The following is a 24,918-nucleotide window of genomic DNA, read 5'->3' as shown; positions in this document are numbered from 1 at the left end:
TATTGTCTTCTTTTAGCCTTTTTGTTATTTCAAGGTCTTTCTTTTACTGTTGTGTTTCTCTTCGGACAACAGTCTTTAGTCATTCTTTTAGGGTAGGTTTAATAGTGACAAATTCTCTTAGTTTTCCTTCATCTCAGAATGTATTAATTTTCTCTTCGTTCCTGAAAGATATTTTTGTTGGGCATCCCACTCTGGGTTGGTAATTCTTTTCTTTCAGTCCTTGAAAAAATAGTGTGTCACTTACTTTTGGCCTTCATATTTTCTTATGAGAAAGCCACTGTCATTTAAATTGTTTTTCTCCTATAGGCAATGCATTGTTTCTCTCTTGCTGCTTTCAAGATTTTGCTTTTCAGTCTTTAGTTTTCAGAAGTCTGACTACGATATATCCTGGTGTGAGTCTGAGTTTATCCTGCTTGGATATCTTTTTGAATCTACAGTTTTGTGTCTTCTGCCAAATTTGGGAAATTGTAAGCCATGATTTTCTTGATTACCTTTTCAGTCTTGCTCTCTTTTACTCTCTTGGGAATTCCAATGGCACAAATTTTAGATCTATTGTTACAGCCCCAGAAATCGCAGTGTCTCTGTACACTCCCTCCCTGCCCCAGTTTGTTACTCTGTTTTTCAAATTGAGTAACTTCTGCTGTCCTATCTTCACTTCAGTGTTTCTTCCCTGTGTCCCCTCTTTTCTGCTGTCAAGCCCATCCACTGAATTTTTTGCTTTTTCAGTTCTACTTTAGCTTCTTTTTAGTTCTTTATATCTTCTACCTCTTTGCTGACATTTTTCATATATTTGTTGAAATGATTCTTCCACCTCAATGTGTTTATAATTGCTCATTAAATAATTTTTATGATGGATGATTTAAATATTTCTCATGTTTCTAGCACCTCCATGTTGGCATGGATTGATTGTCTTTCTTCATGGAGTTTGAGATCTTCCTAGATCTTGGTATGATGAGTGATCTTTCGCTGAAATCCAAACATTGTGGGCATTTTGTGATGAGTCTCTAGATAGTAGTTAATTATCCTGGCTTGACTGGATCTTTCAGATACTCAGATGGCAAGGGAAGCAAAAGCATTGCCTTGTTACTCTGGGTGAGGACAGCAGTTTGGCTTCCCCAGTCAGCTTCCTTGATACCTGAGGAAGGAGCTTCGTAGTACTTCTAAGCAGGAGTAAAAGTCCAAAGTCCTCACAAGGTTTTCACTGATCCTGCACAAGCCTGCAGGGATAGGAGACCCTCATCACTGCCTCCCACATGGTCTTCACTATTAGTACATTGTCAGGGGAGAGTCACCACTGCTGGATAATAAAAATCCTCTCTACTAGGCCTCTTCAATACCATACGAGCAAGAGTGAAGAGAGGAGAGGAGAGACTTGCTTCTGGGTAGGGAAGGAAATCCAGTTTCAGTCTTCTTTGATACTACTTTCTCAGAGTGGAAAGACTGGGATTCCTTGCTGTGGCCTGTTGACGGCAGAAATCTATTGTTCCACTTGGCCTTTGCTTATGTAGTGGGGGTGGAACCATCATTTCTTCTTTGGCCTTTGGATGGAATATGTATATATTTATTTAAGAATTTTCTGTCTTGCTCGGCTTCCCTTCTCTTGACCTTTGGATATATCCGAAGCTTCTGTTCTTGGGTTCTCAGGGTCTTCAGTTTCAAGTGTGGGGAAAATGAGGCAAAAAAATCAAAACCAAAACCAAAACCAAAACCAAACAAAAAACCAAAACTCCAGTGAACTCATTACTGTGTCATTCCTTGAGTCCTCATGTCCTTATCAGGTCTTCCTTTTCCATTCCATGTTTGAGAGTCTTATGTGTTTGGTGTATACATACTGACAGTTTTTTTGTTGCATGTGATGGGATGAGTAGGGAAAAGTACATCTATTCCATATGCTTAGAAGTAGATGGATTCTATAAAGTGTTTTAAAACAGTTTTATTTAATTTTTAAATTGTATTTGAAATGGGGGTAGGGGAGAGATATCTTTTATGTACTTGTTCTCTCCCCAGATGCCTGCAAAAGCCAGAGCTGTGACAGATTGAAGCCAGGAGCCAAGAACTCAAGACAAATTTCCTGCACTGGTAACAGGGACCCCAGTACTCAAATCATTATCTGCTGTTTCCCAGGGTATGGATTAGTTGGAAGCTGGATCAGAAACAGAGCAGATGGGATTTGAATAATGTACTCTGCAAGGGATGTATATGTACCAAATGGTGATTTAACCTCTGGGCCAAATGCCCACACATAACATGGATTTTTTTTTTTGGAAGATTTATTTATTTATTTGAAAGACAGAGTTACAGAGAGGAAGAGAGAGAGAGAGAGCGAGAAAGAGAGAGAGATCTTCCATTCGCTGGGTCACTCCCCTAGAGGCTGCAACAGCTGGAGCTGTGCCAATCTGAAGCCAGGATCCAGGATCCAGGATCCAGGATCCAGGAGCTTCTTCCAGGTCTCCCACAAGGGTTCAGGGACCCAAGGACTCAGGCTATCTTCTACTGCTTTCCCAGGTGATAGCAGAGAGCTGGATCAGAAATGCAGCAGCCGGGTCTCAAACCAGCACCTATAGGAGATGCCAGTACTACAGGCGGCAGCTTTACCCACTATGTCAAAGCACTGGCCCCATAACATGGAGTTTTTAAAACACACTTTTTTATCCCTATTCTTCAAGAAGGTCCACTTTCATTTATTGAATCTGTTTGCTCAGTCGCTTCTAGATGTCTCCTTTCACATGAGAAAATGAATTACCCTTTATAAAACTGAAGGGCCTTCTCTCCCTAAGAGCTCTTGGGAAGTAAAAGCTTCTCAAATTCCTTTAATTTGGCAAGAGATGTGCCTATCTTTATCCTATCTTTAGGGTAGGATTTCTCCAACCTACGAGTCCAGCTGCTTTTCAAACCAACTATGTCATGTTTCTCTCCAGGGCCTTTTTTTTCTAGCATTCATTCATTTTAGTGGAGTGTACAGAAGTTCTACATAGTTTTGATGATGCCAAGAAATATGGGTGTATTTATGCTTATGGATTTATGCTTTTGGTATGTTTTAGATGACAAAATGTCCCCCTGTCCACATGTACCATTTTAAGAAAATAATAATCAGAATGATAGATGGCTCATACCTTCCTTTAGAGCTACATGTAAAGGTTCTTTTGTTTTTGTCCTTCTCCAAAAGATGCAAGGTAGAATAAGTTCACTATAAATGACTGAATGAGCTACAAGTCAATTGTTCTGAACTATGTATTAATCCTACTTTCAATACAGAATGGAAGATGTCCTATGGTTCATTTAGCTACCAAGAGGTATAAGCTGTTCTGTTATTCCCCAGAATTACAAAGGATTGTAAAGGAATGTATAGGATACATGCAATAAAATGCTAGTCTGCCAAGCAAAGACACTTTTGGTAATTTAATGGAAGCCACTTGAGGGATGAACTGAGAATTTATCCTTCAGTTGAAAATACAATTGAGACGTTTGCTCTCCTCCTTCTTTCCAGAATATTACACTAAATTAAAATTATTTATTTGTTTTCATTTTCTTTGAAAGGCAGAGATAAGAGAAAGACAGATAGACAGGAGACCTTCCATCTACTAGTTCACTCCCTAAATGCTCATAATAACCAAGGCTGGGTTGGTCTGAAGCTAGGATCTCAGGCGCTCAATCTGGGTCTCTCAAATGGGTGGCAGGAACCCAAGTACTTGAGCCATCACCTGCTGCCTTCTAAGGCATGCATTAGCAGGAGGCTGGATGGGAAGCAGAGTAGCTGGGATTCAGACCAGGTACTTTGATGTGAGATACAGGCATCCTATGTGGTGACTTAAACACTGTGGCACATGCACATGCCCTTTAAAAGAACTTTTAAAAGATGCACTTTGAAAAGCTTTTGCAAAGATAAAAACACAAGTTTATGTGGAGTAATGTGAACCTTTACAAATTGTGTTTTAGTTACTTCCTTATAATTAGTTCTAAGTGGGTCAGACAGGGGAAAAGCCCATGAAGTGGAGGTGTCAATATGCTGGTCCTGTCCCAGCCTCAAGGCCCTCTGTGTTGTGATGGTAAAGCTCTGAGGGGTTATGGCACTCTGTGCTCCTAAAATTGTGTTTTCCTTGAAAGCCCAGTGCATTTCAGAATGCTAATTCAGATAACTCACCAGAAAGATGCCCAGAGCAACAGTAAGTACACTCCAGGAACAACTAGACTCTAGCCTGTTTTCTAACTTCTGACGGTGCAGGAAGAGGGGAAATGGTGAGTTACCAGAGGAGACCTACATCTGACATGTCTACGAAGGGAGGGATGGTGAGGGAGGACAGTGAGAGCAGCATGATTCAGAGAACAGTAGTTGGTGCCAGTGCTCAGATTTGGTTGGGCAGCTGCCGCAGAGCAGTGTGGGTAAGTCTCCAGATGGGCAGTAGGCTGTGATGTAGAAAAGGCTGGAGGATCTCAACAAGAGCCTCTGACGTTTCTAGGCCACCCACAGCCAAAAAGCAGATGAGACGGCTGTCTCATTGGCTGTCTCACAGGACCTAAGGTTGCGTCAGGCAAGGTTCTTCATGCCATTGAGTCTTAGCATCTGCATTTGGTTTCACATAGGTGTTTGAACTAATGATTAGGAATGGAATCTGGGACTAAAGAAATTTGATCTAGAACCAACCCTCACAACCACTACAAACTTGGGTTTGTTTCCTTATTAATTCTATAAAGAGCTTTCCCACCACCTTTCTAAGGGAAGAGAATGACATCTCTTTTCTAGGCTTCTTGCAATCAATAAATGTGATAATGTGTTGAAGTGCTTGGCACATAGGAAAAGATCAATAATAATCACTGATAATATTTGTCATTGTCATTATTAACTGATTTACCTGAAATGCATTTTTTATAGCTTATTCCAGCTGTGTGTGATAGTTACTCAAGAGCATACTTCAGGCCAGCTAACATAGTCTGATGATTAGATGAGTAACACAGGATTTTATTAGGTACATGTAGGTGCCTGATGGCAGATTAGCTTTATTGGCTTTTTGATCAACTTCTGATTAAAATGGCTGAACTCCTGGCTCCACACTCCCTAGATGATGACCAAGTTGGGATTTGGCTCCTGCCCAGAAATACTTCTAATGGCAGAAATCTCCTGCCAAATCATCAGTTTGAGAAGACATCAGTTTTGATCCAATGTGGAATATAGAAGAGGTGTTTCCAGTTTTGGAGGCAAGGCCAAAGCACACAGGAAGGTAGTGGGTGACTAGCAAATGCAGCTGTTGAAAGTGTTCAGCAGATGAACCCTTTGCAGTCAGCGGAGGAAGCTGAGGTTTAAATGATAACCGAGATTTGCCAGCTAGATTTGGAGATTGCCCTGTGGGTTGGTGGGGACGGGGGTGAGGGGTGGCCAGAACCAAGGCTTTGTGCTTTCTCTACTCCCCAGACTGTGGCTTATGTTTGAGGGTGAGGTCCTCCCCAACAAATCTGATTGCTGCAGGGTTCAGCTTCTGAGTACAATCATGAGAATCTGCCAAGGCTTTGGTGGAGGCTCCTGGATACCATCAGCAGATTCATTTCTCCCAGGAACCTGGCCCCTTTCGGTCACTTGGGCCTCATCATCCACCATGCTTGTTCTCAGAGCCTCCTCATCTCCCCAGCCCTGTCAGCAATAAAAGCACTTAGGATTTCCTACATGATTTGCATTATGCTCTGGACAGAACTGCTTAGTAGTGCTTGGAGCATACACTGTAAAGGAATTTAGGGATATGTTAATGAGGAAGCCCGTAACCAGGAGCTGGAAGATTCACAATCAAATTGCAATAAATCTGCAGAGACTCCTTAAAGAACAAGACACACAGGAAAAGTCTGATTGCCAGAAAAACTGCTTTGCAAATGAATGGCATGGCTGCTGAATCTTTGAAAAGACAGCAGTAGTCTCAGAAGTACCAACCAAACCACATATTAGTCAGCCCACATGACTGGCTGATGAATGATAGTGCCGTGTGTACAAGCTCTCCGGGAAGAATTTCTGGAAGGAGTCAGGTTTGAATGCTGATGTGAAAAGCAAAAATAAAAGGTTCCAATTTCTTCTTTCCTTTCCCTCTTTAACAAACTGTCCCTACCCATCCCCCCAATTTGTATTTTCCAATTTGCTTTGCCTACACCAATAGTCTTAAGCAGAGTTGCTAAGTGACATATAATTCTATCACATTTTCATCTTAAAAGATCAAATTAGTGTATCAATGAATGTCATTTCAGTATGATGGTAATGAGTGTGATTTATAAGTTAAGAATCTGAGATGAAAAGAAACGTAAAAAGCTAAGTAATTTTGAATAAATTCATATGGGTGGTTTAAAGATATCTGCTTATCTGAGTGTTTTCATTAGTTATGCTCATGGAAGCTCGTGAAATACTGTTATAATATTCAATGACATTGAGGCTGGCGCTGTGGCACAGCAGGTTAACACCCTGGCCTGAAGTGCCGGCATCCCATATGGGCGCTGGTTCTAGTCCCGGCTGCTCCTCTTCCAATCCAGCTCTCTGCTATAGCCTGGGAAAGCAGGGGAGGATCTTCCAGGTCCTTGGGCCCCTGCACCCGCGTGGGAGACCTGGAGGAAGCTCCTGGCTCCTGGCTTCAGATCAGCGCTGCTCCGGCTGTTGCAGCCATCTGGGGAGTGAACCAAGCGGATGGAAGACCTCTCTCTCTCTCTCTCTCTCTCTCTCTCTCTCTCTCTGTTTCTCCTCTCTCTGTGTAACTCTTTCAAATAAATAAATAAATAAATAAATCTTTAAAAAAATATTCAGTGAGGTTCTAAAGTAGCATTTCTCTTCATGAAAACTCACAGGTCCATGATTCCCTGCTGCAGCACTTCTCTCATTACTTTTAAAAAGCAAGGTTTTCTTTTCTTCATCTGGTCTCACATCAGGTATTTGAGGCCTACCAGAGCAAGACAATATGTTGTACCCGGTTCAATTCTGATCTTCTCAGTGCAAAACTTGGACTTTGTAAATGAAAAACAAATAGATTTTCTTCTGAATTGGTCATGGAGTATTGGTTTTTCTCATACTCTGGTGAGAAGAAACAAAAGTGCTGCACCTTAATAGCTGGTATATTTTAAAAGGCCCCTTTTCCTATTTATTTAAGGACCAGTTTGTAAGGCTTCAGTAGACCTTAAGATTGAACACTAAGTAACACTAAATCATGGAATCTGAAGTGGTATGGGTGTGCAACATTATATTCCTCAGAAGCCTGTTACTTGCCCAAGGTCATGTGAACAGGAGCTGAATTAATGGCCCAAGATCTATGGATCTAGGTTTTGCATTCTTCCTGGTTTTATTTGGAAAACCAAGGAACTATGAAGGTGGATTGGATCTAAGTGGGTAAAATGGTTGACTAAACTCAAAATTCCTGTTATTTCTTTGATTGGTGTGAGAAAACTCTGTATTTTGAGAACTGAAGACAAACTGGGCTAGTTCATTGTGAAACTCTGCTTTGGTTAATTTCCCAGTTGGCCTCAGACCCAAATGCTCAGCTCTTTCATGTAATAATGCCGGCCATTCCAGCCTTTTCAGACAGCTCAAAGCTAAAAAAACCTTTAGACTCCAGGGTCAGATCAAGTCCTGGATGTACTTATTATGAGACTTTAGGCAAACGGCCGAATTCTCTGTTCAGCAAATTACACTTTTTGCTCATTAGAGCATCAGTGAATCACTATGTGCAACACTGAGTTGGAGAGTGCTGGCAAAATCTGAGTTTAGTACATGTTGACTCTTAAGTTTTCATTTTCATGATCTGGCTTTCAAAAAACTCATTCATTCAGAGCTGGGAGGGAACTCAGAATCTTCTATTCCAATATCCTTATTTTACAAATGAGAAAACTGAGGTTCACAGGGAAGTGACTTCTGATGTGGTCTGTGATGGATTCAGGTCTCCAAATGTCTACTTCAGGGTGTTTTCACAAAATACAGCCTCCTTCTAAGTAAGCCTTTGCATTTCTTTTGATTAGAAGTTGGAATCTGACCACTTGTCACCTCCATAGTCACCATCTGGTTTAAGGTTCAAACTACCATTATTACTCTCCTGGGTTCTTGAGTAACCTACCTACTGGTCTCTCTGCTTCTACTCCTGATGCCTTCAATCTACTCTCAAATCATCAGGTTAGGGTGTTTTTGTTTGCCATGCATTATGATCTCTCTCACTTCCTCCCAAATTGTTCTTGTTGACTCTGCTTCAGTCCCCCCACCTTCACTGTTCTTTGTTCCTCCTGAGCACAGTCCTCTCAGGACTTTACATCATTTGCTATTTGTTTTACTTGGAGTGATTTCCCCTAGATACCTGCAGGAGTAGCTCTCTCCTCTGGCACATTCTTTCTTTCTTTTTTTTTATTTATTTGACGGTAGAGTTATAGACAGTGAGAGAGAGAGAGAGAGAGAAAGGTCTTCCTTCCATTGGTTTACCCCCCTAAATGACCACCACGGCCGGTGTGCTGCGCCGACCCGAAGCCAGGGGCCAGGTGCTTCCTCCTGATCTCCCATGCAGATTCAGGGGCCTCCACTGCCCTCCTGAGCCACAGCAGAGAGCTGGACTGGAAGAGGAGCAACCAGGACTAGAACCTGGTGCCCACATGGAATGCCGGCGTCGCAGGCGGAGGATTAACCGAGTGAGCCACGGCGTCGGCCCCATCCTCTGGCACTTTCTCAATGGATTCCTTATTTTATAACACATTCTGTATTTGGGTAGGTTACTACACATTTTAGTGGAATGCAAATATCATGGGGGTGCTGCTTTTACATGGCTGTTGTCTCTAATATCTAGGAGAGTATCTGACACACAGGAGGTACCCACTATATGTTTGAAGAATGACATGCTTTCACAGGATCTGAAGGGTGCATTTCCTCAGGTATTTTTGTTACAGAACAAACTAAGCAAAATGTGACATCCTTAATTTAGTATGTTCCAACTTGGGACTTTCCAGTACAAGAAAGTTTAACTTTATTTTTGGTATAACCTGTCTAGTTTTGTATTTGTATAACAAAACCAACGTACATGAACCAACATACATGTATCTTTCTTGAGTTAATTACTAGAAAGAAAATATTCAGCAAAGCCAAAACCAAACAGGAAATTTCCTAAAAATCTATAAATAATATATTTAAATTCTGTTGAATCAGGAAAAAAAAACAATTGTTTTATTCTCTTTCTGGCTTGTTCAAGAAACTTCAAAGGAAAAAAAATGTACACACCTCTCACGAATCAGATTTCATCTTGATAGTTTTTTTTTTAATAAACCTGTAACAAAATTGAGCCCAGAAAATTGTGTTAGGTAATGGGGCTTCTGACAGACCCTCTAACTATGTGAAACTGGGAAGTTCTGCTATAATTCTGCTGTTTCAGATGAAAATTTCAAGTGTTTTCATTAGGTACAACAGCTGTTTCTATTACAGATAACAGATCTCAGAAGTGGTGATGCTGATATCAACTTCTAGTGGGTTCAGAACACAGTGTAGCTTGTACAATTAGTTTTTTTAAATTATTTTTTTCTGCACATGCAAATTAACTGTGTAGCAGTAAAAGAAAATTACTTATTTGCTACTGGAATTGTCTGAAAGTGATACGATCATCCTTTGTATAGTCACATTATCCAAATTAAAAGCCCTTGAGAAAAATTTGGCACCCTGTTCCTTCCCATTCACATCTTCCTAAAGACCTCTCAGGAGCTTCCATTTAGAAAGTATGATCATTACCAGGGCTTTTAATGCAGAAAGACTGGCTGCTCACCAGTGAGTCTTTCTAGACATCCTGAGGTTGGGTGGAGTGATTCTACTACAGGACAATCTTAGAGGCCTTGATGTGATGATCCTGACTCCTCCTCGTCTGAAGTTATGTCTTTTAGCCTGGGACTCAGAGCTTCCGTCCTGTTACTGTACCATGCCTCCAAGGTGTTTGCTATCTTTCATTTTCTCACGGCATCATGTATCACTCATTCATTGAGAGGTTGAATCCTGTCTGGTCTGCAACTGCTTTGATCAGCAGAATATGGTAGATGTGCCATCCCAGTTCTGGGCCTCGCCTTTTAGAGGAATAATGGTTTTTGTTCCTTTCTCTTGGAATAGTTCCTGTTGGAACCCAGCTGCCATGCTGTTTGAAACCTAATTCACACAGAAAGGCCACATTGAGGCAGTCCAGTCAGCTGTCAGCCATATGAACGAGCCATCCTGGAGTCTAGTCCATTTTAGCTTCCAGAAGACTTCAGCCCAGAAGCCGTTTGATTGAACTGAATCAGAAGCATTGCAACAGAATCAGCTAGCAGAGTCTGGTCAACTTATAAAATGTGAGATAATATTGAATTGCTATTTAAAACCACTACATTTGGGGTTGCTCAAAACACAGCAATAGACAGCTACAAAAAAGGAAAAATTGATAAGCTGCAGGTTAAGTACTATTATAAATCTGGGCATCAAGAACACTCGCTTGGAGTGGAATTGGTAGTTGTCTACAAGATATATGTATATATAGATGTTAAAATCTTCCACCTTTTTGGCTGGTCCCTAGAATTTAATAATTGGATTGCTTCTCTATTATCATTTGAATTAGTAAATATAAATATTGGCCATAAAATGCAAATGTTTCTGGGAGGGATAATGCTCTAATCCAGAGTACAGCAAACTTACAGTATTTAGGGCCACACAATAGTATTTAAGTATTTTAGACTTCGTGAGCTGCTTTTAGCCTTTGTGGCAACTACTCTACCCAACAAAGTTGACATAGATAATATGTAAATGAATGACATGGCTTTGTGTAATAAACTAAATAAAATAAATAGGTGGTAGATCTGATCTCCAGACTATTCCATGGTCAACAGAGACATTTGATTATATTGTTTTATATTACTTGATAATTATCAGCATTGGATTGGGTTGATCTTTAACTTCAGTCCCTCTTGCTAGCTCTTAGTCTCCTGTGCAGGCTTTTCCTTATACTGTTAACATGTTCTTCTAATGATCGCTTCTCATTGTACACGAGATTTCTCAATCATGTCACTCACTCACATGATTTCATTTAGCACAAATTTCCCAGGGAGAAGGAAATCTCTATCTGCATTTAGTCTTTTACAGAGAACTCAAGGCTTCCATATTTCCCCTTGAATATCCTGCCAGAACCCTAAATTCAAAGCACTTTGTGCCACTTATTAGCATATTATTTATTAATTCCAAAGGGGCTGGGGATTCTGCAAAGCTTTTTTTTTTTTTTTTTTTTTCCAACTGCGAGGTTCTGTCTATGGTGGATGTTAGTGAAGAGATCAGGGACTTGCTCCTTCCTCTCTGCTTCTTGCTACTTCCGTCTGCTCCGGGGTTCTTGTGACATCTCTTCAGCAAATTGTTTTCAGTCCAGACACATGCATTGTTTTCTGTAGTAGCAGCCGAATCTAGTTTTTCCAAAAATGGAAGAATTACCTCCATTACCAATCTTTCCCCTATCAGTTCCCACAGCGCCAGTGGGCTAACACCTCATCTTCAGAGTTATGAGTCCCAGCCATTCAAGAGCCCTCCTCTGAGCTCAGGGCACCACTAGCAGCTGGACAGCATCTTGCATTAGGTTGGCAGGATCCCTGCTCCACATTTATGCTCCTAGGGTTTAGTCCTTTCAACAGCTTTACTTTGATTCACCAGCCCCAGGGGTGGCATCTGCTTTCTTTAATTGTGTTAGCCATGATAACCTCTTGTCTTTTGCCATTTTAGTTACCTAGACAGTAACTTCATAGCTATCCATCTTTTTATGTTAAATTTCCATTCAAATATCGGGTATGGTTTCTCCTCCTGACTGGACTCTAAAGGGAAATCTATTCCCAATTAAAAGCTGTTCCCCTCTTTACTTAGTATAGTGTCAGTCTTCTGTGTGTAAAGTTAATTGAAAATGGATCTCAGTGGAAAATGGGACTGGGAATGGGAGAGGGAGGAGGAGGGGTGGGAGTGTGGGTGGTAGGGTGGGTATGGTGGGAAGAATCACTATATTCCTAAATGTACACATTTACTGAGGAAGGAAAACCTCACCTTTTCCCCTGCTCAATTGCACTGTTCCAGCAAATACTGAAGCATCTTTCCTAACTTTTTCTATTCTTGCAACTCCCAAATCCCATCAGTGAAGGGTTCTTGAATGTTTCTTCAGTCTGCTGCTTCTCTCCTGTATGCTCACCACTGCAGATCAAGCCCCATCATGTCTTACCTGGATGGCCATCACCCCTTTATAATGAATCACACTTCGGTAGCCCCTCCATTGCTAAAGATGGCTCAAAAAACATTTTCTGGTTAAATACACCCTAAAACATTCTAAACTTTTAAATCTATTTATAAGTCCTTCTGTGATTTGCCTTCTGCTCCGCATCTCAGCTTGTAATATCTGCTTTTCTGAATGACTTTTTTAATGTGCCATGCTTTCTTTGCATTTTTGGTGCAAACTACCCTTTGTTTGGAAATAACCTGAATAACTACTACATCTCCTTTAAATGTTATATAAATATCATCTTCTCAGAGATTTTGGTTTTGACCTCCCAGAGCAGGTTATTTTGCTCTTAGTTTCTATAGATCATTGAATGCCTTATTTTTTCTATCACACTCAGTAAACTTTTTTTGAATTTTTAAAAATTAATTAATTAACTTATTTTTTAAGGAACACAAATTTCACACGTACAACTTTAGGAATATAGTTATTCTTCCCATCATACCTGCCCTCCCACTCCACCACCTCTTCCCTCTCCCCTTCCTAGTCCCATCCTCCATTAAGATTCATTTTCAATTAACTTTGTACACAGAAGACCTACTCTATACTAAGTAAATTTCAACAATTTGCACACACACATAAAATTGTTTGAGAACAAGTATCACTTTTTAACTCTCATAATTCAACTCATTAAGGACAGAGGTCCTGCATGGGAAGTTAGTGCACGGTGACTCCTTTTGTTAATTTAACAATTAACACTTTTATGTATGATGTCAGTGACCACCTGAGGCTCTTGAAATGAGCTGCCTAGGCTATGGAAGCCTTTTGAATCCACAAACTCCATTTGAGGCAGTTGTCCAGATAGATGGTAAAACCCACACAGGCAATGGTTGTGTGTATAGCTTAATCAGCACAATATCATCAACACCTAGCATTCCTCCCAGCACAGCAGATAATCAACCAATGTCTGCTGAGTTCAGTTGATTTTGGTTGCATATGCACATCATAGGGCCTCTGGGTTGAATGCTGAACACATGTCCTCAGATGTGCCGGATCCCCCAGGCCTGGCTGTTACCTCTTACACTAAAGGCTTACTTGGTTTGCTCCTTTCACATCTCCTGACACCCATCTCCCTGTGTACAGTCTTAGAGTGATCCAAAGAGGCTGAATGGGGAGTAGATTGATCAGAACTTACTACCTCAGTCTAGACTGGAGATCCAACATTATTGACTTGTAGACTTTCAGAGAGTCCTTTAGTGTCACACAAGTCAGTGCAGCAGCTGAGGTGAAAGTGCTTTTCTGTGCTGTTGCATTCAAACTCCAGTGGCCAACGAGCAAATGTTGCTCTGCTTCCAACACTCAGTGTTCGAAGTTATTTCTCCACCAAAAACATCAATGTGCTAGTTTCTTTGAAGTTTCCTGAAACATAGTTGTTATTCCTCAAGTGACAAAAGTGAAAGAAATAGTGGAGCATAGACTAAGATGATAAAAACTTTGGCATCCAAAGGGAGCACATAAACAAGACCAGTATCTGCAAATACTAGCTGATAGAATAAAAAAGGGAGAGAACGATCCAACATGGGAAGCGAGATACACAGCAGACCCATAGAATGGCAGATGTCCTAAACAGCACTCTGGCCTCAGAATCAGCCCTTAAGGCATGCGGATCTGGCTGAAAAGCCCATGAGAGTATTACAGGCATGGAAAGCCAAAACACTCTGGCAAACAAACAAACAAACAAAACAAACAAACAAAAAAACACCAAAACCCTACATGAAAGATCTCCGCGAGTGAGATCCTAGTGAAAAGAACAGGAACAGGCCGGCGCCGCGGCTCAACAGGCTAATCCTCCACCTAGCGGCACCGGCACACTATTCTAGTCCCGGTCGGGGCACCGGATTCTGTCCCGGTTGCCCCTCTTCCAGGCCAGCTCTCTGCTGTGGCCAGGGAGTGCAGTGGAGGATGGCCCAAGTGCTTGGGCCCTGCACCCCATGGGAGACCAGGAGAAGCACCTGGCTCCTGCCTTTGGATCAGCGCAGTGCGCCGGCCGCAGCGCGCCAGCTGTGGCGGCCATTGGAGGGTGAACCAATGGCAAAAGGAAGACCTTTGTCTCTGTCTCTCTCTCTCTGTCTACTCTGCCTGTCAAAAAATAAAAATTAAAAATAAAATAAAATAAAAAAAAGAACAGGAACAGGTCATCAAAGAGGGAGGTACCTTTCTCTGAAGGGAGGAGAGAACTTCCACTTTGACTATGACCTTGTCTAAATATGATCAGAGTTGGCGAACTCAAAAGGCTTCCATAGCCTTGGCGACTCATGACAAGAGCCTAGGGTGATTACTGATGCCATAAACAAGAGTGTCAATTTGTTAAGTCAACAACAGGAGTCACTGTGCACTTACTCCTCATGTAGGATCTCTGTCCTTAATGTGCTGTACATTGTGATTTAATGCTATAACTAGTACTCAAACAGTATTTTTCACTTTGTGTTTCTATGTGGGTGCAAACTGTTGAAATCTTTACTTAATATATGCTAAACTGATCTTCTGTATATAAAGAGAATTGAAAATGAATCTTGATGTGAATGGAAGGGGAGAGGGAGTGGGAAAGGGGAGGGTTGTGGGTGGGAGGGAAGTTATGGGTGGGGGGAAGCCATTGTAATCCATAAGCTGTACTTTGGAAATTTATATTCATTAAATAAAAGTTAAAAAAATAACTTTGGCATCAAGATAAAAAAAAACACTGATGACAGGGACTTCAAAATATTATAATACCCAATAATGCAGAAGCAGATGAATATGAAAATAAGCATGGCAATGAAGAAGGATCATGAAAAGCTCAAGACTACAGTCTGTTGGAAAAGTAGTGGACCCGAGGGAACCGATTAAATAAATCTATATTTGATTTTGTTTGCACTTCCAGGGAGAGGGCTACATTTATTTTAAAAGGAAAACCAAAGCAAACCAAACAAAAAAATACAACCCAAGCTACTCTCATTTCTTTTTATTTTCTAAGCAGATTTGACCCAAGTCAGGACATTTTCTTGGAGAATAATATATCGTTTTCCCTCGGCTCAAAGTTTTACCTTTTGGATTGTATTCCACACACGTTCTTTATCGTTTCCTCTTCCTTCAAGGGTGTCCATTGCGTCTGCCATTAGTGACTGCAGCTGTGGCACCAAGATAAAAATTATCAGTGTGGAATTCACACAGAAATAACTTCTCTAAATACACAGATTAAAACCTAATTAAAAAATCATTTGTACGCTGATGATTTTATTACTCATCTTTCCTGCAACGAACAGTGCCACCTCATCTTTGCCACAGTCATTACCGAGTATTATTGCAGATATAAAATATGGAAACAATGAAAAGATTCCTCTTGAAAATTTGCAGAAAACATATAGATTTTAATGTAGTAAGTGTTGATGTTTTGTTAAAAACAGATTTGGGTTGTAAAGAATGAAGGCAGTAGTTAATTCTCTCAGGAAATGGCATGTAGTACATGAATGCATTTTAGTATTTTCTCCTGAGGCTAATGTATCATAATTCTAGGCATCATGCAAAAGCTCACCAGAGGACAATACTAAAATTGTGCTGTTTTATTGCCTCTTAAACAATGTAGCTCATTTATGTTCTTTTACTATTCTTTTCTTTGTTAACATTGTGAAACCACCAAGTTACCCCCTCCCACCCCCTTGGGTCCTATTTGAAGGTAAGTTTTAAACAGCCACCTTTTGCCCCAAACAGACACCTGCAAAGCTTTGATAGTAAACAATCCTATGCATGTGGTGTATATGTGGCTGCCGTGTAATGAAGCTTCATAAGGCCATGGGATATTCAAAGGTTACAGCAAAGCTCTGTTGAAAAATAGATACCAGTTCAGTTCACTGTGGTATCAAACAGTATGAACCCCGAGATAATCTTTCCATGCTTTAGATACTGCAGGGCTTAAGTAGGGCACTAGAGAGTTGAGTCACTCCAAAATCGTCTATTGAGCAGCCACTGCTTACACAGCACTACATAAGGTATTACTAGGATTTATTTTCTAGGTTAACCCATACTTGGAAGCTGGGAAGTAAAATCTATTACTTTAGGTGATGAAATCTTGCTAGACACATAATTTTTAAAAATTTGGCTTTCACACAGACATCCAATATATTTAAATTTTTTTCTGGCGGGCATATAAATTATGAAAATATCCCACAGAATCCCATTTTCCAAGGTTTCAGAAACTGAAAAATTGCACGTTAGAAATGCTAGTTTGGTGATTAGTATGTGCATTTCGAGAAATAAGTATTTCCAGGGGGGAAAAATCCATAGATGTGTGGTTAAGAAGACTTAAATGCAGGGAACTCCCCTGTATTTCTCATGTAAATCTTGAGTGTGCTTTTCAGGAAGACAGGATCAGCATTTTGCTGCTTCTTAAATGAACATTTGCTTTGCTTCCTCTTACCTCAGAGAAACATCAATCATGTAAAATTGACTATAATATGTACTTTGAAAGATCCATACTTACTGCACTCCTGAATGCCATATGAATGGCAAAATAAACAGCCTTTGAAAAGGTGCTTCTCTGAACACAACTATCAAGGTTTAAGAAAGTCTTGTTGCCCCCTTTGACTTTGTCATTTCTCAATTAATAGACTTGTATCATTGCTTTCATCTTAAGTGTGCACAGTTTCACTGTTTGGCTAGGCAACCTCTTTCATATGCTTGCTCTATCAGTATTTATTTAATACACTTTTAACAGGTTTAGATGAACAGCACAAATGTTGGCAGTTCAATTCTTGGTTACATCTTTAAGAGCTCAAAGAGGGAGAACTCCTTTACTTATCTGAAAATTACAGGTAATCAGTTTGGGCTATGCTCATCCTTGCAATGTGAATTCAATTCCAGTGTGTAATTAGTTTTAGCTATTCTCAATTAAGGCTTCCATGTAAAGAGCATTGCCAATAACACATTAGGATTTCCAGACAAAGTAAATTTTACCTTTCCTTGAATGGGCAGCACAACTGTTTAGTAATTGTTTTTCAGATGAGGTGCTATCACTTCTAATATTAATTATGGTTATATATATGCACTCATTTGAAGACTGTTTCGTTGAGATGTTCCTTCAACTAAGTTTTGACTTAGTCTGTGTAAGGCTAAAGTGTTTGGTTTTCTGAGTTAACTCGTCAATCTAGTTTAAAAAAACCCCAGCTATTTTGACTATCTACATTTTCTCTTCACATACACCACTGTTTTATTATCTAAATGTACTAGTATGTGTGTGTGTGTGTGTGTGTGTGTGTTGCTGCTGCCAATACAAAAGGTAACACTGAAGTGGTTAAGAAAATCCTAAAGATAATTTTGTAGGGTCATTTTTCTATACAGTAATTACTCTTTAGTCCTCTCACTTTTTTCATGGAAGAGAATCATCTATGAGTATTAACATATCTTGGAGTTTGAGCAACAATTGACTAAAATCTTGATATAAAACAAAAAGCCTGACACACAGTATAAGTAGCCAGTCCTTTTCTGTGTTTTCACACATCACAAAGTTCTTGCTACAGAAAAATGGAAGTTAGTCAACATGAGTGGATAAAAACCAGACACTCATGCCTACATTTTCCAGTTTTTTCTTTAGAATGCTTCACGAGGGCTGGGGAGTTTTCCTTCTGATTACTACATTTATTATCACATTTTTTAAAGACCATATAACTTTTCTGTTGCCTCCAGCCCTTGAAAACCTGAAACAAGGAAGAACAGACACTTACCAGTTCTGCCTCCTGTTGACTGAGGTCCTGTAGATAGGGAATGGTTGCTAGTTCTGCCATTGCTTGATTAATCACTTGGGACTGCTCCTTCACTCTCTGCAGCTGGTTTAGAAGGCTGGCGTACTGTAACTTCTCCATCACACCAGAGCATGCCAGGAAATTCCCCTAGTCTCACAGGGAGGGCAATGTTTTAGAACAAAATCACCAAGACCTCTCCCTGGGGACTGAAGACAGGCCTTATTATATTTACATTGTTCGAAAAAATGGTGTCCAGTACAGATAAACTTTTTTTTTTCTATCTCATTAGAGAATTGTCTATGCAGGGTCAGTGCTATAGTGCAGCAGGTTAAGCCACTGCCCGCAGTGGCTGCTCTACTTCCAATCCAGCTTCCTGCTAATGGCCTAGGAAAGCAGTGGAAGAAGGCTCAAGTCCCTGGTCCCCTGCCACCCACATGGGAGACCTTGAGGAAACTCCAGGTTCCTGGCATTGGCCTGGCCCAGTCCTGGTTTTTGGGGCCATCTGGGGAGTGAACCAGTGGATGGAAGACCTCTCTCCCTCTGCCTTTCAAATAAATAAACAAATCCCCCATCTTTTTTTAAAGGAAAAAGAGAATTGTCTATGCTGCTTTCTCAAGAAGGTGAATATGGATAAAAGGAGACTGTTGAGATGGGTTTCCTGATCTTCCTGAATGGGAGCTAGGCTGAAGAGAAAAGAGGGCACTGAAAGTTGAACCTATGCCATACTCCCCCTATGGTGACCTCATAGGTCTGTGTCCCCTTGGAGGGGTAACTTTATATGTGCCACTAAAGCATTGTAAGAACTTACAGAGTTCACAGGAAAGAACACTTTTTCTGTTCACCCCAATGGCTTCCACTAATGCTCCAGCTCTGCTCTTTAGTTCTCATTGGATGGCTTGTCTACTGCCTCCTCTCCTTATAGTGCTTCCTTCTGGCTTTTAGGACCATCCCAGCAACTGACACTTTCCATTGTGAAATAGAGGACTGTGAACTTCTGTAAGGACCACCAACTCCCATTGAGCTTTTGGCATTTTAAACATTCTTCATACAGGACATCTTAGGATAAAGGTGGGCCACCTATTGCCACCCACAAAAGAGGAGGCCTTGTTTTCTCTAAAAAGTTTAATACAATTTGTAAAGCATGATAGGATTGACAAACTTTATCACAAAATTCTCAGGTCTACATTTGTGAAAAGCTACTTCTGATAAAATGGGGCACATATTGGTTAAAATAGTCTGGGTTTCTGCTGTGTTTGGAGGGCGATGAGAAATAGGAAGTCACAGGAGGTTTTAGTCTGGCAATTGTATTCCCTTCCTGGTGCTGAGAAGATGAAATCTGGATGAGCAGTACCCCTTTGTAGCAGGATTCCTCCATGTGAGTAGCACCCCTTTGAAGCAGGATTCCTCCTTGACTTCCTGCACCAGAATCACCAGGCTTGTTAGCTAATTAGGAAGTTAACAAAACAAATTGAGCTCTGGCCTTCATTTAGTACATCATAATCTCTTGATATGTGGCCCTAGAAATAGGGATTTTAGCTAGGGGCCTCCCCAAATATCCTAATATCTCAAAGTGAAATTTGAGACTAAATCACTACCTTAAAGCTTAGTATATGAATGCCAATTGTTATAGTTTGTAAATACTTATGACATAGTTTCTTCCAGAAATTAGAGAAAGCAGAGTTGCTTCTCTTTCTTCAGAGAATCTCCTCCAAAGACAAGTTACTGGAAATCAGTATTATTGAAGAACATCTGGAATTTCAACTTGAAGGTAGATAGCAGTTCTTTCTGAAATATCAGACTCATATTTTGATTGACAGCAGCCTCTAGAAGCTTGCATTTTTTTCTAGAATCTTAGAAATAAATGAAGTTTAGACCTCATTGCACTATATTTGCCTTATTTATCCCCAACAGTTATCTATGCTATTCAAATCATGTGCTTCTATTTGCATAAACTTCTTCTTTTTGATTAATCATTTATCTAAAAGTCTATAATGCCATGAGAGCAGTGATTGCGAATGGTAGATTTGGGATCCCTTGCCTGAATTGATGAAATAGCTAGCCTACCCATTCAGATTAAACACGTAGTTAAACAGTGGCATTCTGTCAAATACAGGAAAGCAAGCTGGAGGAGACACAGCTTTTTGTTTTTTCATTTTCTGAAGAAAAATTGCTTTTTTTGTGTTTCTTAAGAAGAAACAATGGGGCTGGTTGCAGGAAAGTGGTACAGTGACTCAACTCCACAGAGCAGAAACAACTGCAGTCTGCTAGGGAACATAATCTATTTGTGTCATTTTCAAAGACATCAGGAAAATAAAACTCCTGGAAGGCAACTGAGCTCTGTTAGCTTGATTGTTGGACTCATAACAAAGCAGGAAGTGCTCCAAGCAAATAAGATGCTAAGGAAAGAACAGAGTTGACTTCTAACTGAAACCTGTCCTCTTGTCTGAGCCAAATGCCATTTTGGTTATTCGGAGAATATAGGCTCATGTTTTCCCTTATGTGAGGCAGGGCTTCTGAAAGAATAGAGTGAAACAGATGAAAAAATTAATATCTTGAGCCATCAGAATGCTTTGATGTTGCTGCTTTAAGAAAATAATGAAAAATGAGGGAAGTAGCTTAAACATCTAATGTCACAAAAGCCAAATCCAAAGGGAGCAAACTATCTGAGGGAGATTTTAGGAGCAATCAAAGGGCTCTTTGGCTGCTCGAGGGAGTGCGATAAAGTAGCCAAGATTGAAGCTAAACCTCACATGGGTACAATGAAGGTCAGGTAAACAGCAAGTTCTAATGAAGCCTTTAGTCAAAGAATTGCCTGAATTTAATAGCCACTATGGATAAATGTTTGGCAAATAAGGGGAACATGTGACACCAAGGAGAAGCAGAGTCCAGGGGTTTGGAATGTATCTCCTTTTGACTTAATATATAGAAACATTAACTGCAACAAGTGGGTGGTGTGGAGGGGAGGAAATAGATTGTTATTGTTCATTTCAAATATGCACATATAAACATTTTTATGCTTGGATGAAATTAAAAGTAAAATTGAAATGAGGTATTAAAAAATGGTTAGGTCACTTTTTGGCAAGTCATCCTGTGAAGGAAGGTTTCATGCATGGCAAGAGATTTTATTATTTTAACTCTTTAGTATTTAGCCCTGGAAGCATTTAGGCCATAAGGTTTGAAACTGACAGCAGTGGATAGAGTTAATGAATGGAAAAGCATAGCGCCATCAGTAGCATGAGAAGTAATTAGGACAACAGTCTGGAGAAGAAAAAGTACTGTTAGAGTGAGAAGATACCTGCACAACCAGCTTTTACTATGCCCTTATTATCTATTATAATAGTGCTAGAAAATATTGTCATTATTTTAATGTAACCTAAAGTGTAATCACATTAGCTTATTAGGCAACTAGTAGTAATAATAAGCAATGCTAAGTGTCTTTGAGCTAAGTAATCCAGTAACTACATTAAGTTGATTATTGTATCATACACTCCCCCTTCCCTACACCTGGCCAGATGTGACCCTACCCTGACCCAGGTCCAGGAATGTAAAATGGAGGTTTAAAGCTTGAGATAACAACCAGCCCCTACCCTGGAGTTGGGGACAGGTGTCTCGGGACATATCAGAAGTGTCAACTTGATCTATAGCATTCCCCTAAAGCCTGCTTGTACATGATAATAAAAGCTCTGTAAGAATTGGGCTCGGGGCTTCTCGGGGGCTTCCTCTCCTGGAGGCAGAGAGAGGCCCGGGTTCGAACTCGTAATAAAAACGACCCTGCTAATTGGCTTCAACTTCAGTCTCTGGTGGTGTGATTTTCGGGGGACCACGGGCTCTGGGCATAACAAGAGCAGGGCTGCTGGCTGATGTTTCAGGATGATTAGAAATCACCCGGAGGGTGGTAAAATGTTATAGATTGTAACTGAAAATTCCAGAATCATCCTGTGTGGCTGTGTGCTGGGTGCCCAGTAGACAAGGCAACGAGCTTCAGAAGTGTGAAGGGAGTTACTGTCTGTGGTACTGCAACCTTCGTCGTCCTCTTCATGAACTGTCCTCCACCATCCAGCAGGAGGTGAAAGCTCAAGTTCCCGAGGAAGTTTTTCCACAATTAATTTTCTGAGTCTGATTTATACACTTACATGTTCATTTACAAAAACTGGATCCAGCTTTGGAATCCATGTTGCAAGTAGGTTTTGCCTCCAGCAAGGATTTCACTTTTCAAAGAGATGTAGTATGCCTTCATGAAAGAATACTGGAACAATATTCTGAACTCCAATCCTGAATCTGAGTCCTAGTCCTCCATCCCCTCACTGTGTGAACCTGAATATATCACAATATATCACTGTGAACCGGTTTCCTCATTGGTAGAATGAAGGTCACACGTGGCACCAAGTTATGGGGACAAATGAAATAATGTGAAGGAAAATGCATTTTAAACTGTGGAGCACTTACACATGCTTCTCCTACACTTTAGCTCCTTAGTGGGACTTACTGCATACAACAAACACCTCGTTAATCACCAGGACTGCTCTGTATGTATATATTTTTTATGTGTTAAGAGTTAAGAAAATTTCTTGACCATAAAATAGTTCAGAGAGTTGGAAGCAAGAATGATCTATTAGGTTTAGAAAAATATTCTACTGACTTCATTGTTAATATGTTTGTGTTGAAGGTCAATTACCATGCTGTCTCTTTATATGCAGTTTGTAGAGAACAAGAATATGTAGCTGTGTTTCAATGGAGTACAATTGAAAACTGGAGCAACCAATGAGAAAATATCCTGTGATGTAATTTACTGAATTGCCAAAGTAACATTTTTTTTTGCTAAAGATATTAGATATTATAAACCTAACATTTAAGGTGATTAAATATCCAATTTGTTTAGGCAATGTCGTAAAAATGCTTGGCACTGCCTAAGTATTATTTAGAAATCTACAGATTTAACATCACTTGTGTGACAATATACATGTGCTAATACTTAAAAATTGTATGGCTGATTCTTGTCATGGCACTGTGCCAAGCACTAGCATTATGTCAAGCACTGGCATTAACTTTTGGATTTCCTGCTGTTACAAATGCTGAAGTTGCAATGTAAGTATTTTCATATTCTGAAGCCATTTCCATTAAGGAACATTGTCAGAATGAATGAAAAATCGCTGAAAATATATGACACAAAGTGTGTTTCTTACCCTTTAGGCATGGATGAAAATGTGAATTTTTCAAATGTTTATCCTAATGGGTAAGGTCACGTCTCAGTCACTTGTATTAAGGCTGTTTGAAAAAATCTAAGATTCTTCAGGATAAATCTATTGCCCAAGATGTTGTCCAGTGTTTTCTAATGGAAGTGTTGGATACAGCTCTCTTATACCAAGCATGTGAGAGTGATTAGCTTGTGGTCAAAGCCTGCTATAGGCTGAAGTTCTGAGTCCAGTCCTGCTTCAGGCAGTAGATCTGCTCCAAGGCTGGAGATGAACTCTCTAATATTGCCTGTGTGAGGAGATCTGAACAAATCAGGGATCTAAGGAAAGCAAGAAAGGAATTCAAAATCCACAGGACACTTACATAATCCCATATTAGGAGAATATGTAATTTCAAAGTACACAGATTGTGCAGGGGAAAAGGCCTATAAAACAGGTTTTTGTTAAAGCAAACTAAAGCCTGTACAAATTATTTCAGTTTCTAAAATTCTTAATACTCTACAAAGGACTTCAACATAGATGTTGGTCTTTTCAGTTTTTTTTTTCTAGAAAGCAGGGATGGGGGAGAGAGGAGAGAAAAAGAAAATGGGAGGGAGAGGGGGAGGGAGAAGGGGACAGGGAAGAGGGAAAGAGGGAGAGGGAGAGAAGGAGAGGGAGAAGGGTAGGGAGAGGGATCTCTCATCTGCTAGTCCACTCCCCAAATTCCTACAAGAGTGAGAATTCAGAAACTTGGCTTGGTTATCCCATGTGGGTGGCAGGGACCCAAGTATTTGACCCATCACCTGCTGCCTCTCCGGCTGCACATTTGAAGGAAATTGGGTCAGAGGTCGGGTACCCAGGACTCAAACCAGGCACTATGATATGGGTGCAGCCTCTACCCATTGCACCAAATGTCTGCTGCTGGATTATCTACTTTTGGTGTCACCACAGCTCTGTGAAGTGGGCATGGCTGTTATTAGCTGACTTGAAAGGGAGGGAATAGACAGAGGGAGGGGGGCAGAGAGAGAGAAAACAGCTGAGGCGGTTAAGTGACTTGCTCCAGGGTTACACAGCACAGCCTGGGGTAAAAGTCTTAACCTACATGAACCTACATGAACTAAGGAGTGCCTAAACATTCAAGTGGGTGGCATTGGCCATCTGACAAGAGGAAACACAGGTAGGAACCTAAAAATACTGTTGAGAGCTGCTTGGGTCACTGTTAATGGTACCAGGTAGCAATAATTTTTAGTCACCAACTCATTATTTGCTTCATTAAGCTAGGTTGCCTTTGCAGACAATTTTCTCCAATCTTTCTTTATGAGGCTGTGGCTGGGCAAATAATAAGAAGCTAGAGACCAATATTTGGATCTATTTGTAGTCCCTGGGACTCCTCAGGCTCATTCACTTAAATTTCATTAAACTTTGAGACAACCTTCCAAAAAGTGTTATTTCCCATAGAAGCCAACATAGCAAAGTCGTTGACATTCCTTGCACAAAGCAAAGTGGTCCTGACCTGAGACTCAATCTAAAGAAGACTCAGCTGTTAATTAGATAATAAACATATAACAAATCACAGTCTTTAAATCTCCTTGATAGACATATAAAATAAATGCATATACAAATTTCCAAGTGGCTAGAATACCCTTTGAAAGGTGAGAAGAAAATGCATTAAGGACATTGAAAAAGTGCATGATACCCAGGTAGGTCCAACCTGCATTTATATCATGAGAGGCGAGCTGGCCACCAGTGATCTAATCAGTTTCCTGCTGAGTAAGCAGGTAAGGCAGTTGT

At 40.4% G+C, this 24,918-nt stretch overlaps 1 protein-coding gene across 1 annotated transcript in view; it reads right to left on the bottom strand.

Moving 5' to 3' along the window:
- The window catches only part of SPATA16 (spermatogenesis associated 16), a 285,443-nt gene that overhangs the window by 10,963 nt on the left and 249,562 nt on the right, over nt 1-24,918 (bottom strand). The window contains exons 9-10 of the mRNA XM_002716430.6: nt 17,939-18,103; nt 15,266-15,349 (exon numbers count right to left, since the gene is read on the bottom strand). Of these exons, the coding sequence (XP_002716476.2) occupies nt 15,266-15,349; nt 17,939-18,103 (249 nt within the window). The remainder of the gene's footprint in view (nt 1-15,265; nt 15,350-17,938; nt 18,104-24,918) is intronic.

Source organism: Oryctolagus cuniculus, chromosome 4 (assembly GCF_051225735.1).
Source record: "Oryctolagus cuniculus isolate XC-2025 breed Fujian yellow rabbit chromosome 4, ASM5122573v1, whole genome shotgun sequence".
In the NCBI taxonomy this organism is placed as follows: domain Eukaryota; kingdom Metazoa; phylum Chordata; class Mammalia; order Lagomorpha; family Leporidae; genus Oryctolagus; species Oryctolagus cuniculus.
Note: the sequence above shows the minus strand (reverse complement) of the source record. Positions and strands in the feature narration are given on the sequence as shown.